At 39.0% G+C, this 19805-nt stretch overlaps 1 protein-coding gene across 1 annotated transcript in view; it reads right to left on the minus strand.

Annotated features, from left to right (window-relative positions):
* The window catches only part of CNTNAP2 (contactin associated protein 2), a 2507009-nt gene that overhangs the window by 1676816 nt on the left and 810388 nt on the right, over positions 1 to 19805 (minus strand). Inside the window, exon 3 of the mRNA XM_082257542.1 lies at positions 11982 to 12175. Within this exon, the coding sequence (XP_082113668.1) occupies positions 11982 to 12175 (194 nt within the window). The remainder of the gene's footprint in view (positions 1 to 11981; positions 12176 to 19805) is intronic.

Below are 19805 nucleotides of genomic sequence, written 5' to 3' on the forward strand. Positions count from 1 at the left end.
TAAGTTGGCCCCTTTTTTCCTTTTCATGTAACGGCCAATAGGCCTGATGGAGACAACCCTGCTGGTTAACTAATACTGAGGAAGAAGGTTAAAGTGGCTGGGAACCCTGTTGTATCTTTTTTTTTTCCAATAATGCATCTTTCATGCCTAACATGACTCACCTGTAGCAGGTAGTCATGGGAATCTGGATAATTTTCCTGTGTGATTAAGGTGGCGGAGTACTGAAACACACCATAGGAGGATTGAGTGCACGTTTGAATTCTTCTCTGCACAGCATGGTGGCACTTTATTAGTAAGCTGTTCCACATTCACATTGAGGACCTATGATGAACTATTATAGCATTGGAAGATGAATTCTTTATACGCACCGAAAATATTTTCCTTTATTGCACTGCGACACTTTATTGATTGAACTTTCACTGGCCAATTGGATTTTCTTCTTTTGTCCTGATATATATATATATATATATATATATATATATACATATATGTATATATATATATATATATATATATATATATATATATATATATATATATATATCTTGCACTAGATTAAGCATTATTTGTTGTTTTTCATATTTTGCACTAGTTTAGGGACTTTGGTGTTGTATCACAGTGAGGGAATTAATAGGATTGCTTACTACCTAGTGAAGTGTAAGGCCAGCGCTGTATACAGCTTCACAAAACAAGAATGCATATGCAAAGTACCCTTTATTTCTAAGTCTGCAGTGAGAAACCCCTACACATGGCTAGCTAATGCATATTTAGGAGCATTTGTATTAAAGCTGACCCAGTGGTGTATTTTGGTTTTGTGCTGCCCTAGGCAAGACTAAAATTGGGCACCCCCACCTATGTAACTTTGCCCCACTCCTTTTTTAATGGATGTGACTCCCTCCAAAATTGAAGGACTACAAGTCCCAGCATGAACCCCTGAGATCTCACAAGAGAGGGGGTGGGAGAGTGAGAGAGAGAGGGGGGGTGGGTGAGGGGGGATGAGAGAGAGAGAGAGGGGGGATGAGAGAGCGAGAAAGGGGGGATGAGAAAGAGAGACAGAGAGAGAGAGAGACAGAGAGAGGGGGATGAGAGAGAGAGAGAGAGAGAGAGAGAGGAGGGGTGAGAGAGAGAGAGAGGGAGGGTGAGAGAGAGAGAGAGAAGAGGGGTGAGAGAGAGGAGTGAGAGAGAGGGGTGAGAGAGAGAGGGGTGAGAGAGAGAGAGGGGTGAGAGAGAGGGGCGGTGAGACAGAGGGGGGATGAGAGTGAGAGAGAGGGGGGAATGAGAGAGGCGGCTCTAGCAACCAGTGGCCAATAGAGTCTCAGGTGGAGGGGGGGGCGGCTTCTTTGTTGCCCCCCTGCAAAGTGCCGCCCTAGGCCTGGGCCTTGTTGGCCTAGGCCAAAATACAGCACTTAGCTGACCTATACATTTAAAAAAAAGCAGTCAACAAAAGGTGCCTGCCATACTTTAATGGTACGGCCTACCTCCTCATTGCACTGCTTAAGCATCTCAAGGATCCCAAGTAAGTACTTCCTTTCTGAAAGCCATGCATAGAGCATGTTCTCAATATTCTCTATGAATGTGGAGGAAGAAAAAAGGCGCCTCTGAGTGCAGCAGATAACATTTCATTCACACACGATAAGCAGACTTACACTAGAGATGACATGTGTCCTCACGGCTCGGAGGCTCTCTTCCTGGTAGCGCGTCTCGTCCCATCTTCCCACTGTCCAGCAGCAGGGAGATGACGCCGATGGGGGGAGCCCAATCAGGAGCCGTGAATCGGTGTGAGGCTGCGGTGGAGCGAGCCACGGGACCAGGAAGAGAGCCCCGAGCCGTGAGTACACATGTCATCTCCAGTGTAAGTCTGCTTATCGTGTGTGAATAAAGTGTTATCTGCTGCACTCAGAGGTGCCTTTCTTCTTCCTTGTCTATTCATTGGAATCGCTTCTTCCTCCCAAGAGCTGCCCTCAGTGTTAATGTGGTACACTTGCACACCACCAGAAGTCCATATACCTGTCTGTTTTTCCTTTCCCCAACAAGACTAAATTGGAGGACTGGTTTCTCTAGCAGAGGCGCCCAACAAACATTCTTCAAAAAACTATTCTCTATGAATGTACTTGTGCTTGGTAACAGTTTGCTCAGACACTGAGATCGGTATTGTGGGAGGACAGGAGGGGAGTTTGGATGTATGTATAGTCACCTCCAGAACCCATTGTATCAGATTACTGATAAATTGTTACATAAAAAGATAGAACATATATTTTTTAAAATGTAAAAAAAAAGTCAATCGATGTGCATAGTGAATTTTAGAAAGACAGATGAAAAAAGTACAAATACAGGGCATTTATTGCAGTAAATTTGTATTTTGGCTCTATTTGACATTGAAGAAGATCTACAACTTTTCAAACAGAGACTAGAATATGTTTATATTGCTGTTATATAATTGCAAACAGTAGTTTAAAAATAAAACCAAGCATTACCATTATGTTTGATCCAATAAATTCTTTCTTTAAACAGGAAGATAAATGTAATTGTCGACTAAACTCAACGGAAAACAGTTTATGTAATGGATTTGAACAAAAGCTTGGAATGTACCAGTTTTCAGTGCTATTGTGTGTCCTTTGTAGTCTGCCAAATCTTCGATGGAAATTAACATGAAAAATTACATTGTTACTTGGCAAAATTATTTCTAGCAAAATAAACTAGCATTGGTTTCCACTTTTCCTCTTACAAACCTTGGAGAAGAAAAGAGATTGTCTTATATTAACATTAAAGCGGAACTTTGGGATTACAAAAAATATATACTCACTCATTACCTTTAGGGGTAGAGGAATAAGGTGTAATACATACTGTATGTTATTGCTCCTGTAGACTTTTAGCACTTACGTCTTTTCTCTTGACTATTCGAGTCCTCAAGTAAAATGCAGGACTATTGGTACTGCATTGTATATGATGACGACAGTATGAGGTTTCAGGGGAATGATCGCACAGCATTAAGAGAGCTTGACGCAGTGAGAAAGAAGAGAAATATTACAGCCTATTCCTCTACCCCTAGACATAAAGCCACAATTCAAATGATCTCTTACAGCTGGGCTGGGCCTGCAAGGCAAGTGTTATTTGCCTAGTTTGTCTAGGGGAGCTGAGAAACAGATTTACTTATCTCCTCCTCCACTCCTGCAGCAGATGGCGCTCCCTGCACTCCAGTGGTGGATTGTCTCTTGACGTCATCATGTTATATGCAGAGCTCTGGATCCTGCTTTGGTCTTGATAATGTCAGGACCACAGTCCTCTGGAGCATGTAGGAGAAAAACCTGTTGGGACTGGTCTAGTTGCGGGAAAGAGCGGAGGATTGGATAAATAAAGCTAAGTAAAAGTGAAAGTTTTTACAAAGGTTGCAGAAGTCAGAGATTGAGCATATCTCATTGGAGGTAAATTATTTTTACTGTACAATTAAACAAAAATAATTTTTGGCCATAGTTCAACTTAACATGTTTAATCCTGGTTAATCACATTATGACTGCCTGGCAAAAAAATGTATATTATAGAATAGAAGTCTTTGGCTCTAAACCTTTTGAACATCTATGCTCCATTGCTCACTATGGAGGTGGCCTTTGCATTTTATGTCTTGTTCTGTTGTCAATGTTTGGTGGTCTTTTGTACTTTGTTCAACTGTCTCAGAACTCACTTCCTGAACTGTGCCTGCTTAGGAATTTGGGGAGCTCTTCTGTTAAACTGTTATGTTCTGTTACACTCATTGTCTTTGCTGTGGCAAAGGTTGATAGATTAGCTCTAAGACAGCAAAATAAAAAAAAACTTAAGTAGCTTCTAAGTGTCTATATTAGCCACTTGGCTGAGTGTTCAGTTGGCTAGACAAAGACAGGCAGAGATCTAAGAGCTCATGTCTATAATGGGGATTATATTGGCACAGCCCCAAATGATCCACAATAGTTCAAAGGGGACATGGTCCTGAAATATTTAGACAGAATAAAGGTGGATAAAGCACCTGGACCAGAAGGCATCCACCCACGCATCCTAAAAGAATTGAGCTCTGTCTTTTAAAAGCCATTGTTTCTAATTTTTAGGGACTTGTTAATGACTGGAATAGTACCACTGGATTGGGGTAGGGCCAATGTGGTGCTTATATTTAAAAAGGATCAAAGTCTTTACCAAATTACTATAGACCTGTATGTTTAACTTCTATAGTCGGGAAGATACTGGAGAGTTTAATAAAAGAACACATAGATTAGTTCTTGCAGGAAAAAAATGATTTTAATCAACAGACAGCATGGATATATGAAGTTGTCAAACAAACCTGGTTTATTTTTATGAAGAGGTAAGTAAAACCTTGGACAGAGGGGTGGCTGTGGACGTAGCAAACTTGGATTTTGCAAAAGCGTTTGACAGTTCCCCACACATATATATGTAAGGTAAATTCTACAGACATGGAAAGATCCGTTTGTAAATGGATAGAAAACTGGCTAAAGGACAGAATTCAGAGAGTAGTGGTTAATGATTCTTACTCTGAATGGTCTAAGGTTATCAGTGGTGTACCTCAAGGTTCAGTGTTGAAAGGCCAGTTATAGATGTGGGCAGGGGCAATCTCGTTGTTACTGGTGTAAATATGGGTTAGGGGACACACTGAACACCTTTGCTGCCATGGTGCTATGTGCTGGGTGTCCAAGGTGCCCCAGTGCCTTTGAGGAGGATTGGGCTACCAGGCCCACCTGCCCATTATCCAGCCATTAGAATGCATGTGCTTCCATTGTGGAGACTCTCAAAAATGTTGAAGTGTTAGGACTGCAAGTGATACAGGATGTCGTGACTGGGCCTTGCAGCTTATGCATGAATTTGCAAATGTGTGCCAACTAAACCCCTGTTTTTAATGCATACTGTTGGACAGGTTAATTCGGTTGGTAAGCAGACTGGTTGAGCTGGGAATTTGCTCTGGTTTTGTCTTTTCATTCAGTGTTGGGATTCTTACTTTTCAATATCTTTATAAATGATATAGGGTCTGGGATTAAAAGTTCCATTTCAATCTTTGTAGATGACACCAAGCTATGCAGTGGAATACCATCCTTACAGGAAGTCTCCAACCCACAAGCCGAACTCAATGTGCTGTTTAATTGGGCGACAAATGAGGTTTAATGTAAAGTTATACACTTGGGGGCTAAGAATATGCATGCATCATACATACTAGGAGCATTACAACTGGTGGAATCAAAGGTGGAGTAGTATCTGGGGGTTTTGGTGGATTCTAAACTTAATAGCATGCAATGCCAAGATGCAGTTTCCAAAGCAAACAAAATCCTTTCTTCTATTAAGAGGCATGGACTCCAGAGAGAGAGATATCATTTTGCCCCTGTACAAATCATTAGTAAGACCTCATCTGAAATATGCAGTTCAGTTTTGGGCACGAGTTCTCAAAAAAGATATCGGGGAACTGGAGAAAGTGCAGAGAAGGGCAACCACACCAATAAGAGACATGGAAGAGCTCAGCTATGAGAAAAGATTAGAGGAACTGAATTTATTCCCTCTTGAGAAGAGGAGATTAAAGGGGGATATGATCAACATGTACAAATACATAAGGGGTCTATATAGTGAACTTGGTGTTAAAGTAATCAATTTAAGGTCATCACAGAGGACAAGGAGGCACTCTTTACATCTAGAGGAAAAGGGATTTAATCTCCAAATACAGAAAGGTTTCTACACAGTAAGAGCTGTGAAAATGTGGAATAGACTCCCTCCAGAGGTGGCTCTGGTCAGCTCAGTAGATTACTTTAAAAAAGGACTGGATTCTTTCCTAAATAAACAGCATAGCTTGGTACTCACATTTATAGGTAAAGTTTATCCAGGGAATATCGGATTGCCAAGATCAAGAAGAATTTTTTCATCCCTGCTGAAGAAATTTGGGTCATGCTTTGCTGGGGGTTTTCGCCTTCCACTGGATCAAATGTGGGTATAAGATTGTGTATATGGGATTGTATAGTTGTTGTTTTTTTCTTTTCTTTTTTTATTGGTTGAACTAGATGGACTTGTATGTTTTTTCAACCTGACTAACTATGTAACTATGAAAGGGTATAATGTGTGGCGAGATATAAGCCGGCGCTTAAACATCTAAGACCTCTACACAGAAAAGTAAAGGATCAGTCTGATTGCAGAGAGATTGTTTGACAGGTTTCCTAATAATCGGAAACTCTGCCTACTTTATTGCATACAGAAATGGCCCGAATATTACAAGCAATGAATGGACTCAGAGAAGAACAGCCATTGGGCATTATAGCTTCCAATGATGCCCTCAGTTTAATCTCTAGATTTTTTGGAAGTATATATCTCTTAACCTTGATGGGTGCCAGCTGGGCTGAAAAATGGTACAAGATGTATGCTTGTCCTATTTTTTTGCCTTGTTGCTTTCCTTGTTCCAGAAGCTTTGTCTCTACCAAGTTGAAACCAGCCTGAAACTTGGTTCCAGTGCACACAAAAACAAGTAATATATGTTTTGACAGGGAAGGTGCAGGAATGAGAAAAATTGTACAGGAATTTAAAAAATTGTGGTGGTGCCCTCTGGTATTTTTGGCTTGCATCTTTAGACACAAACGTAGCACGCCCTTATGATTAATACAGCTTTAGAAATGCCTAGAAACAAACAGCCTTAGAAAGGACTACAGTTGCTTTCATTTATCTCCATCCAGCAATATAACCAACTTCTTTATGATATGGGAACCTAGGTATTTAGATAATATACCTAGAATAAATCCAGTTCATAAGCTGTCAGGTCTATAAGAGCTAGCAAAGTGAACAGTATACAGCTGAAATATACATCAACACCAAAATGTATTATTGGCTTATTGGTGCAATTAACTACTTGACCTAAAGCCCATGTGTTATTTAATATACAGTCTACAAATGAGGGTTCTTTAAAGGTTATTACAGAGTTAAATTTTCTAGTTAGGAAAATTAAGTTGCATAGAAATGTGGCTTTAAGTGTTCAGTGAATGGCTTGTGCTTGTGGCCATCTTCAGATAATGTTATGTTGACCTTGAAGCATATGCTTTGTTATGCCTCAGTAACTTCTTGTTCACATATTCTCAGAGCAATTTTCTTGAATAACGTATGTACACCAGAATCTTGTAATAAAAAGTCTTGTACATGATTTACTGAAATAAACTAAACATATTGTGCTAACAAATATATTATAAATCAACATCACTTCCACAATCCAGATTCACTTTAAGCTGACCAAGACATTTGAGGAATCCATACTTTCTATCCCACAAGTTGCCTATTCTTTTACTGAACCATAACATTTTAATCTGTTCACTTAATGTACTTTTGCAATCAACACAAACTGGAGCTTAATTAATCTTACTCATCAACAATCAGAAATGTGGTGTATAAAAGGATGCTGGGCTTTATGATAAAAAGCTTAATATATTTCACTAATCTGTCTTAATTTATAACTACGCTAAGTAGCAAGTCCTCAGATCCAGTCATTTATTACAGAACATCGATCTTGTTAATATAATGTCCTTGCTGGTACTAAATGACCTTATATATTTATTTAGAATATGTGTCACATTTTATAAAAACAGCAAAAACCCTTTTAATGAAAACAGTTCTGCCTATGGAAAGTTATAATACTGTGCTTTTTATTATTTTCAATAAAGATATTATCCTGTCGGAATTATTATTAGATGTAAAGACAACTTGCATTTCAAATAATTGATTGTGAATCATATTACCAAGGTGTTTGGTAATTAGATAACACTTTTTTGAAGGTTGATTTCACAAAACTGCATTAGTGTTATTATATACATCTGGCTTATCTGCAGAGGTACATTTAACCACTTAAGCCCCGGAAGATTTTACCCCTTTCCTGACCAGGGTTTTTTTTGCGTTTTTTTACTGCGTGACTTTGACGGACAATTGCGCGGTCGTGCGACGCTGTACCTAAACGAATTTCACGTCCTTTTTTTCCCACAAACAGAGCTTTCTTTTGGTGGTATTTGATCACCTGTGTGATTTTTTGATCATGCGCTATAAACAAAAAAAGAGCGTAATTTTTGCAAAAATAACAATATTTTTCACTTTTTTTTATATGAAATTCCCCCCAAAAAAAATGTAAAAATCAAAATTTTTTAACATTTTCGACCAAATTGTTTTACGCTACATATGTTTGGTAAAAAAAATCGCAAAAAGCGTATTTTGATTGGTTTGCGCAAAAGTTATCGCGTTTACTAACAAAGGGAAAGATTTTTGTCATTTTTGGTGTTTTTTTTTTTAACGAGTAATGGCGGCGATCTGCGTTTTTTTTTGCGGTACTGCGACATTGCGGCAGACAGATCGGACCCTTGACTGACACTTTTGGGGGTACCAGTGACATTACTGCAGTAATTAGTGCTATATATATGCACTGTCACTGCAAAAATGACACTGGCAGCGAAGGGGTTAACTGTATTGGACAGGGAGGGGTTAAGTGTGTCCTAGGGGCGTGATTCTAACTGTAGGGGGACAGGTCTCCTAGTGTAAAAACAAAGATCAACGGTTCTACATAGTAGAACCGTCTGATCTTCATTTTTACACAGGGGAGAATGACAGGTGGCTTGTTTACACAAGCCGCTCTGTCTTTCTCCCGCTGTACCGGCGATCGTAGTGTGAGCGGCGGACATCGGGTCCGCCGGTCACACGCCCGCACTCCTCTGTGAACGAGCTCGCTATTGGCTCTAACAGGAGTGACAGGCGAGCGAAGTAGACCTACGTCACTCTGCCTGGCCGAGGCTGACTGCCGCAGTAAATATACTGTGAGCAGTCGGCAACCGGTTAAAAGAAAATACTGATTTGAGTAAACCTGTACCAAAATGAAAAACTGAAGATGACTAACTAACCTGTGCCCTAAGGCTCCTTTCACACTATCCGTCTGTTGGACGGAGTCCGTTTTTCTCAGCGGGGGATCGAGCCGCCGATCCCCCGCTGAGCAGCAGGAGGACAGCTGTGTCTCCGTGCTGTGTGCGGAGACACAGCTGTCAGTTCCCCATGCATCTCTATGGGGGAAATCGGATGGGAACGGACCGTCGGTCCGTTCTCATCCGATGCCATCCGATCCGCTGGACGGATGGAAAATAGGGTTTCCATCCTTACAGATTTGAGGGATCGGATCGGTTTGGATGTTAGCGGACATGTCTCCGCTGACATCCGATGCCCCATAGGAATGCATGGGGGGACCGTTCAGATCCGCCAAAAAAACGGACAGGCGGATCTGAACGGTCCGCCTGTATGAAAGGGGCCTAAGGCTGGATTGATATCTTCATGTTGGTAAAACACATGTAAAAACATGCTGGCATGATATAGGAACCACAAGTGAATGACACCCCCGATGCACATCCCCAACCTATTAAAATGTATTTGTATTTTAGTGTACCACTAAAGGTGGTGTGAACCATCTGTATGTTGTTGTACGCTACAAAAAAAAAAGTGCAAGTTCCTGAAAACTTATATTGCTGTGCTTTGACAATCCATTTAGTTGAATGGGATGCCTTACTGTGACAATAACTTGTGACATAACATCCATTATCATGGGTGTACTAATGCATTATGAAAGTGTGAATCCAGCTTAACCACTTGCCAGCCAGCCGCCGCAGATATACATCAGTAGGTTCCCGCAAAACTACATACCCGCGCTCCTGTTCTGTCAACATTGAACACAGGGCTCCTGTGTTCCTCCTATTTAGGAACACAGGTCTTTGTGTTCATTTCATAGGTCCACCTCCCACACAGTTATAAAGCACCCCCTAGGGACACATTTAACCCTTTGATCGCCCCTAGTGTTAACCCCTTCCCTACCAGTGACATTAGTACAGTAACAGTGCATATGTTTAGTACTGATTACTGTAGCAATGTCACTGGTCCCCCCAAAAGGGTAAAAAATGTCAGTTAGGTGTTCAATCTGTCCACCGCAATGTCGCAGTCCCGCTAAAAAACGCTGATTTCCGCCATTACTAGTAAAAAATAAATAAATAAATAAAAATGACATAAATCTTTCCCCTAGCTTGTAGATGCGAAAACTTTTGCGCAAACCAATCAATATACACTTATTGGGATTTTTTTACCAAAAATATGTGGCGGAATACAAATTGGCCTAAAATGATGAAAACATTAGATATTATTATTTTTTTTTTTTTATTGTGAATGTTATATAGCAGAAAGTGAAAAACATTGTTTGTTTTTTTCAGAATTGTAGCTCTTTTTTTGTTTATAGCGCAAAAAAGAAAAATTGCAGAGGGGGTTAAATAACACCAAAAGAAGGCTCCATTTGTGGGGAAAAAAGGACATCAATTTGATTTGGGTATATCCTCGCACGACCGTGCAATTGTCCATTAAAGTAACGCAATGCCAAATCACAAAAAAATGGCCTGGTTTCATTTTTTATTTTTTCATTTTTATTTTTTCTTTTTACGAGTTTTTTAATGTTAATAATAAAGAAATGGTTCAAATACGTAAGGCTCGTATACACACTCGTTTGATCAGATATGATGAAGTATGGCCGTTCCCCTGCACATCCATAGTAAGAAGCTAGTAGTGGAGCAATATGGCTTCCGGAGCAGGAGTAGCAATATGGCGGTGTTGTTCCGTCCCCTCCGTTGCTAGGATACGGGCGTACGCTTAGTTGACGCCGCTCCAGTTGACGTCATTGTGACGAAACGCGTAGGGCGGAGTCTCCGACGTCATACGTCACTTCCGGTTGTCGGCCGTGGAACGCGGAAGCATCCCGGCGCACACTGTATTCTGATCTTGATCATCTCACGAGTGAGTTATCTACGCCTTGCTTTATGCTATGTATGATTTTACTATTCACTATGGGGTTTCTTCTTCTGTGAGCATCTAGGCCTTCCGCCATCGGCTATTGATTGCATCATATTTCGAAGGGGAGCCCCTCATCATCATACAGGTTGTATTTGCAAAACGCCACCTAGTGGCCACTATGGACTTTACACACAAAGTCTTTTTCAGTTTATTAACACACTTTGTGTGGCACGTTTATTTACTTATCACCAAGTCATTTTACACATTTTACACAATTTGTGGTAGTGGGTTTATCACACTCACTGTATTTGTTTATTGCACTGTTTGAGATTTAATTTGATCTTCATGTAAATAAACACTCTGATTTGCATTCCTGACTATCATTTTACAATACTATTTGCCACATTTCACTATTTGTGGGTCTTCACACCCTTTTATCCCCACTCACGTTATCTGGGGTACTTATAAAGGTAGCGCCAACACCAATCGTCACATTTTTATTTATCACTTTCACCTTCATCTAAGGTTTGATTGGGGCAGCTTACACCTTATTATTCTATTATTTTGTTTGTGTGTTTTTCCACCCCCCTTTTTTCATATTTTGAAATCCGTAGCGCTGGTCACCTCTCTTTATCATTAAGGGGGAAAATCTTCCGGTCCATAAGTAGTTAAAGTTTTTGATTCTTCTGCTTATAAAACAAGACCTCACAGATTTTTCTAGGCAATCAATGAAAGTGGACATTTGCATACATTTCAGCATTCCACACACTTGGCAGTTCTCAGCCCCAGCAATAAGCCACTCAAGCACCAATTATTGCATGATAAAATAAGGCAGGGGGCATATCTACAGTATATACATATCATGATGACATTTTAATATATCGTGGAGCTGCAGTGGTGCCAGGATGAAGAAATAGCTTACAAAACAGACACATTTAGGCACCATATGGTGCCTGTTGTCCAGCACAAGTATCCTTATAACAATGGTTTATTTTCTGGATATACAGTAACTACTCTAATTCTGTGTATGACTACAATATGCCTGACGAATAGATATGCACTGTCATTCATGCAAACTTATCACAAACTTATCGTCAATCTCTACATTTTTCTTGGATGATATTCAGTAAATCACTACTGTTTATAGTAAGACCCATAATATTAACTAGCAGAAAATGTATATAACTTACCCATATGTTCCCATCTTGATGATATGGTTTCCAGTTTCTTCCAGTGTCACTATATAGTAGACGATATTGGGATACCCAGTCAGAACTGCTATACCTCCCTTGAGTAGCAATTGCACGGATCTGCTTTCGGCTTCCAAAATCAACCTGCAGCCACTGATAATGGTCACTGTCCAATGGTGACCAACCTCCACCTCCTGTTAAGAAAGAAAGCATAAAATATCAAAAACGGGGAATCTAAATCATTAGAATGCTAAGAATCAACACTTTTAAAAATAGTTGACATCAAATATGATTTGCCTCTTCTGTAGTTATTCATATGTTTCTCCAGTGTGCGCCGCCTATGATGATTAAAGCTTCAGAATTTCTCTGCAAAGCTGATGAGTTACCTGATAATAAATTATTTTTAAAGTGTTCTTGTGTCCATGGCTACCAAAAAAACAAACCCTATGGCTTGAAGTTATTAATGATTTTTAGTGAACTATAATAGTTTATAAGCTCAGGGTCTTTTTTGGTGACCAAAATCAGTGGGAAAATGAAACATCAACACGCTGAAAAAATACTAAAGAAAGATACCAGAAGAGGTGATGTTACACTGTAATATTTATAAGATCATTACCAACAGCTCACTTAGCTTCCTGAGGATGCACCGTTGCAAGAAATGCATCAAGGCTGAGCCATTTACGTCACTTCTGGACCCATCCAACACGTCACTTAGGGGTCTGTGACATGCACGCTGTCTCTGTGGTTGCAGGTGGCGGTGCAGGATCCATCCTTTGGACAGTGAGCTTTTTATGTTGGTGCCTTTCTGGGCACTTTTTATGTGAGTGTACACAATACACATTTTATATATTGATTTTTAATAAACATACTACACTATACAGTATACCTTCTATCTTCTGGGCTTTGTGATTGTCTATTTTTGGTGAATGAGACCTACCAGTGAACTCCAGGAGAAAATTATCTGAAGGTCCTTGAGAGTTTGGATCTAATTTTGAGCATTTGTAGGTCGCTTTGTTGGCCACATTGGTCTGGTGAGTGCAGAATTCATTTGAATGTGGTGGAGCAGATTGAATTTCAAAGAGAAATGGTCATCCAATTATTCTTTGTATTGACAAAGTGATTGGCAACCTAAATTGATCTCTGGAATTTATTAGTTATGTTTACATGTTAAGCTTAACTTATGGTAGTATGTTTGTTGTGTGAATTATTGTTTATTTGGAATCATGTCATAATTTTATAAGGCTAGTACTTCTTTTTTTTTTTTTTTTAGTTTGGACTTATTATTACATGTAGTTTTTTTTTCTTCAAATATCTAGAGTTACACACGTTTTCAGGTATGCATTATACTAGTTAAGATTTGTGCTATGGCCAATTTATAACTGAGACTATTCAGATCCCAAGCCAAAATGTACACTTTATTTTACCTACTTCTATGTCAGATTAAAAAAATCATTGTGGGTTGATTTACTAAAACTGGAGAGGGCAAAATCTGATGCAACTCTGCATAGAAACCAAGCACCTTCCAGGTTTTATATATGTTGGTATGAGCCTTGCGCTGTCTAGGGAGCATGTGCGTGAAAGACCCCTTATTGCTGCGTGTACCAGTTCTGTAAACCATACAGTTAAAATAATATAGTGGAGGGGAGGGGGTATCACGCTTCAGGGAAGTGATATAAATAAATAAATAAATATTAAATATTAGTAAAACCACTCCAAATAAATAATATACATTACTGTGATGGTGCTCAACTAGATTATAGTATCTTCTACAGATATTGGGTGTATCTCTCTAATATAGTATTGAATTTTCCAAATAATCAGTGGATCCTAATAACACTATACATATATATGTATATATATATATATATATATATATATATATATATATATATATATATATATATATATATATATATATATATATATATATATAATAGATAAAGTAATAGTGAGTCTATTTTATTTACTTTAATAAACGCCTTATTATGGCAATACTGTACTATGTAAGCACCTTATTTTGAGATATGTGGAAACCCCGGAGGATATACACCCCGATCCATACAGAAGAGGCTGACCACCATCTCCTTATCGTAGACAAAGGAAGGAGAGGAGATGAGTGATACATCCATATAGTAAAGAAGCGCATTATTATATAACTTGAGGTGAGCAGCTAGCACACCCTTAGAGGTAATAAGCGCGAAGAAGCACCCCATATTCTCACATGGTGATAGGTGAAGGTTCAATACCCGGAAAAAGAAGGACACTGTGTGTGTTTTTTGTATTTGGGACACTTTAAGCACTTTATAAAGATTGAAAGCACTGAATGTTGAAATTGTGTAACAAGATCACTCACCTGTGAATAGATTGAGCACTGAGCACTTTTTATTGTCACCTATATGAGTATATTTTGATTATTTGTAAGTAATAGAAATATTATTTATAACTTTCTTCAATAATTTGAAAAGCACTGTTGCACTTTATATCTATAGTGTTATTAGGATCCACTGATTATTTGGAAAATTCAATACTATATTGGAGAGATACACCCAATATCTGTAGAAGATACTATAATCTAGTTGAGCACCATCACAGTAATGTATATTATTTATTTGGAGTGGTTTTACTAATATTTAATATTTATTTATTTCTATCACTTCCCTAGCTTCCAGGTTTTATTGTCAATGTTTCTATTTGAACAAGCTGAAGTTAGAAGATGATTGGCTACCATGTCCAGCTGCACCAGGTTTTGCACTCTCCAGTTTTAGCAAATCAACCTCTATATTTCCAAAAATGTTTCCAACAGGTAACAACATGATTTTATGCTACAAAAATCTCGTAAATACTATAAAATGAGTGTTTGGTTTGGTTTTTGCTCCCTAAACCTTCTCCTCAATTGCTAATACCAATCAACAATTGTAGCTGAGAAGAATACTAAATGCTAATGATACTAAATACTAAATACTAAATGATTAACCTCCCACCAATATCTCCAACCTCCCACCAATATCTCTTCTATGTTGTGTATCTTGCTGACCTGTGTTACCTTTATTTTTCTCAGGGTTTCCTGCTAGTGTATAAAATGACTTTCTTACCGCACAGAGGGTGGCCTTAATCTTTTGAATATATAAAGCAAAGTATATCAAAGGCAAGTGGTAGCACACATGATCCAATTTACATAATCCCACAATGTAATTTAACGAAAGACCTCAAAGAAGTCCTGCATTATATATAGTTTACTTTGAACAGCAAACTTCAAAACAGTACATATATACTTGCGGCGTTTGCAAAATTCCTAATTGGCAAAAAAAGAACTGTTTGTAGCACATAAAATAATGACTGGAAAACAGTTAGCCATTAATAGTCAGACCTCTCTCTGAGGTAAATATACAAAGTATAAATAGTGCGTGTTCAGATAGATTGCTGGATTCCACCAAGATTTTTCTCTCCATCAGTTGATCATACCATGTGGTGTCTACACAGTAGAAGTCAGCTGTTCCCTCTGTAAATAACCAAATACATTTTCTAACATGTTGTGCAATTGTTTGGGTGTGAAAGCAAGAGCTTCCAGTGGCCACAATAGATTGTGAATGCCCAGTAGTTAACTTTGACACATCCCAAATTCTGGGCTGTGTATGATAATCTGAAAGGTTTAGGTTGGTGAGCTCTGTCAATTCAAGCCCAATCAAAAAGATCACATAAACATGTGTTTTTATGGGTACACACAATTTTGCTTAAAGCCTAACTCGGGGATTGCCAAGTTTGGGTGTTTTTCCCTGATATATGCAGGAAATAAGCTAGTTTTGTCTAGGAAGGCCTGATAGAGAGGACAACTTACCTTAACCCACAGTCCCACAGCTTTACTCCCTATTGGACCAGTAATGACAATCTGCCCCCAAAGCCTCTCTTTTTCTCTGGTTGTGTCACCATCCCACTTGCCTCCATTGGTCTTGCCTTGTATTTAATTACTTTGAGGGTCTGATCATTTTCTGGTTAAGGACAGAACAATACTGGATCACAAGCTGCCACAAAACTATGGACTATGAAAAGTATTACTCTTTTAGATCACCTCTAGACAAAATGAGCCTTTCATCTTTAATAAAATGGTTTGGGGCCACACCCACATTTAATATTTTCAGCCTGAAAGGTGTTCAGCTTCAAAGCCCAACACCTTGATATTTTTTTAATAAAGATTCCCCTGGCGTTGTAAACTTAAAAAAGTTTTCCACCACTAGAAGACCTCAGCCTTCTGGGTTTAGCGACAATCTTGTGATTGTAGGATGTAATTCAACTCATAAACTTGTGAGTTTAGGGTATCATGTACTCACCCAGGAGAGGGGAATACCCATGACATTCTGTATTACATACAATTATGCAGAGAGCTGTGGTGACATCATCAAGTCAACCACTATCTCTTTATCATCTAGGAAACCTCACCCCTAAGGAGGAGATGTAGAGAGGTGAACAAACCTCACATTACTGGACTGAAGATTTCTGGGAAAGGTAAATATTAAAAAGAAAAGCATGGGGTCATCCAGGAGAAAAGGTTGTTGACTGGGGCCTGGGAGGATGAGCATACTATTGTAAATAAAAATATGAGTTGATCAAATCCCATTGGTTTGATTGATTCTGTCCGGTGACCTATAGGGTTTGATTTACCAAAACTGGAGAGTGCAAAATAGTGCAGCTGTACATAATAGCAAAACAGCTTTAAACTTCAGCATGTTCAATTAACCACTTGCGGACCGCCCACCCACCCGCAATATAGTTTGGACAGGTGGCTTGTACACAAAAAGTGGCATACTGGTACATTGCTGCCTGTTTTCCAGGTTTAGAGCACGCGGCCTATGCCCCTTGTCGACACCCACTGTGATTGTACACAGCAGGAGTTTGTCAAAGTTGACACCTGCTGATCTGCTGTTTTCAATCACAGCCCAGAACCCAACACAGGGTTCTGTATAGCGGGAAAACTCTCTGTTTCTTTTCCCTGTATAGCAGGGAGAAGAAACAAAGAGATCTTTAGTAAAAATCAGCCCATAACACACACATTAACACTTGCTAGGCACACAGATAACCCTCCAATTGCCCTAGATGGTAACCCCTTCCCAGCCAGGTGGGAAGACAATGTAATAGAGCAGCACGAAATGCCAGCAGAATGCTTGGATGTATAGGGAGAGGTATAAGCAGTAGAAAGAGAGAAGTGCTTATGCCGCTGTACAGAACACTGGTGAGACCTCACTTGGAGTATTGTGCGCAGTACTGGAGGCCATATCTCCAGAAGGATATAGATACTCTAGAGAGAGTTCAGAGAAGAGCTACTAAACTAGTACATGGATTGCAGGAAAAAACTTACCAGGAAAGGATAAAGGACCTTAACATGTATAGCTTGGAAGAAAGAAGAGACAGAGGGGATATGATAGAAACATTTAAATACATAAAGGGAATCAACTCGGTAAAGGAGGAGAGCATATTTAAAAGAAGAAAAACTACCACAAGAGGACACAGTTTTAAATTAGAGGGGCAAAGGTTTAAAAGTAATATGAGGAAGTATTACTTTACTGAGAGAGTAGTGGATGCATGGAATAACCTTCCTGCAGAAGTGGTAGCTGCAAATACAGTGAAGGAGTTTAAGCATGCATGGGATAGGCATAAGGCTATCCTTCATACAAGATAGGGCCAGGGACTATTCATAGGATTCAGATATATTGGGCAGACTAGATGGGCCAAATGGTTCTTATCTGCCGACACATTCTATGTTTCTATGTTTCTATTAGTACAGTGACAGTGTATAGTATTAGCACTGATCACTGTATTAGTGTCACTGGTGATGCCAGTGTCAGTTAGCCAGTTCTCTCCCAGTGTCAGATAGTATCAGATTGCCCACCAGACTATTGCAGTCCCATTAGAAGTCACTGATCACCGCCATTAGTAGTATAAAAAAATTGCAGTAAATATATCAAAGTTTGTAGATGAAATAGCAATCAATATACACTTAATGGGATTTTCTTTTACCAAAGACGCTTAGCAGAATAAATTTTTATGAAGAAATTAGATTTTTTAAAACATTTTTTTTTTATTGGATACGTTTTATAGCAGAAAGTAAAAAATATTGGGGTTTTTTTCAATTTTTTTGGTCTATTTTCGTTTAACCACTTCTGGACTGGAATGATTTATCCCCTTAATGACCAGGCCATTTTTTGCGCTACGGAACTGCATTATTTATTGGACAAATGTGCGGTGTTGCAACATGGTACCCAAGTAAAATTGATGTCCTTTTTTCCCCACAAATAGAGCTTTATTCTAGTGGTATTTGATCACCTGCGCAATTTTTATTTTTTGCACTATAAACAAAAAAATACGGTAATTCTGAAAAAAAAAAAAACAATGTTTTTTACTTTCTGCTATATAACACCCAAGTAAAAATGAAATAAAAATCAAATTTGTTCATCATTTTAGGCCAATATGTATTCTGCTACATATTTTTGCTAAAAATCCCAATAAGTGTATATTGATTGGTTTGCGCAAAGTCCTGCTCCAGCATCTGCAGATATCTCTAAAAGCTTTTTGACCCAAATATACAACGGGTCTTTATATACTCTGTGTCGACATCGTAACACCGTACTCTCTTGACTTTTTGAATTTAACATCTTACTCAAGTTTAAAGAAGCACATACAGATTATGTATTATTTTTGAGGGACAACGCACTGGCCTTATATTTGGGTTCCTTGCTAGATCTCCGGGGTATACTGCGGTCTCTGCCTGCCTCCTCGCAGGCAACACCAGTTGGTGGACATTGTCACCCACAGCAGACCTTTACCGCCTTTTGTGATTTTAACTGTTTGCGACTCTCTTGCTGCTTCTTACATCCATCTGAAAATCATATCACTCCATTGCCATACCCCTGAAGAAAGGTATCCCTACCTGAAACACGTCGGGTCTGGAGGATTTCCACACGCTTGCTCACTTTTGGTGATCAACACTATATATCAGTTACCATCATTTGTGGTTTAATTTTTTATTTTAAGTTTTATACCTATCTCTTGTTTTGTATTACATTGTCTGTATTCATTTGTATAATATGATCAGAGACCTTCAAATTCCATATTGCCATGGCGATATACTAAAATGCCACATTTTGCCCATTTTTCAGTGAAATGCCAAATTTCACAGATTTTCCAGAAAATGCAACATTGTGTGCCATATTTTTCCTTATTTGGGCCAAGTTTTGAGGAAAAACATAGAAATATTCTAATATTCTAAGGGGTTCTGCTAAAACCCATAAAACCAGGTAAGATCCACCCTTGCAGGGCAGGATCCCAAGGTGCTGAGGAAGGATTCCCCAAGTGACGTGAGGGATTCCCATCTAAGGATTAAGAGCCATTAGCTCGAGGTTTTTTATTTATGATACATCGATTTTCTTTTTAATGTAATCAATAAATCTATATTTTTATACCATTGGAAGTGTGGTTGCCTACATAGTCACAACCCCAGGGGGAATTTCTTGCTCTTTGTAACTAGGGGATTTATGTCATTTTTATTTATTTATTTATAATAGTAATGGCGCTGATCAGCGATTTTTAGTGGGACTGCACCATTGCGGTGGACAGATCGGACACCTAACTGACATTTTTGACACTTTTGGAGGGACCAGTGACATTACTACAGTAATTAGTGCTAAAAATATGCACTGTTACTGTACTAATGACACTGGCAAGGAAAGTATGAACACAAGGGTTGATCAAAGGGTTAAATGTGACCCTAGGGGGTGCTTTCTGACTGTGGGGGGATGGGCTCGCTGCATAAACACAGAGACCCGTGTTCCTAAA

This window comes from Pelophylax lessonae (assembly GCF_965119305.1).
Source record: "Pelophylax lessonae genome assembly, chromosome: 5".
In the NCBI taxonomy this organism is placed as follows: Eukaryota; Metazoa; Chordata; class Amphibia; order Anura; family Ranidae; genus Pelophylax; species Pelophylax lessonae.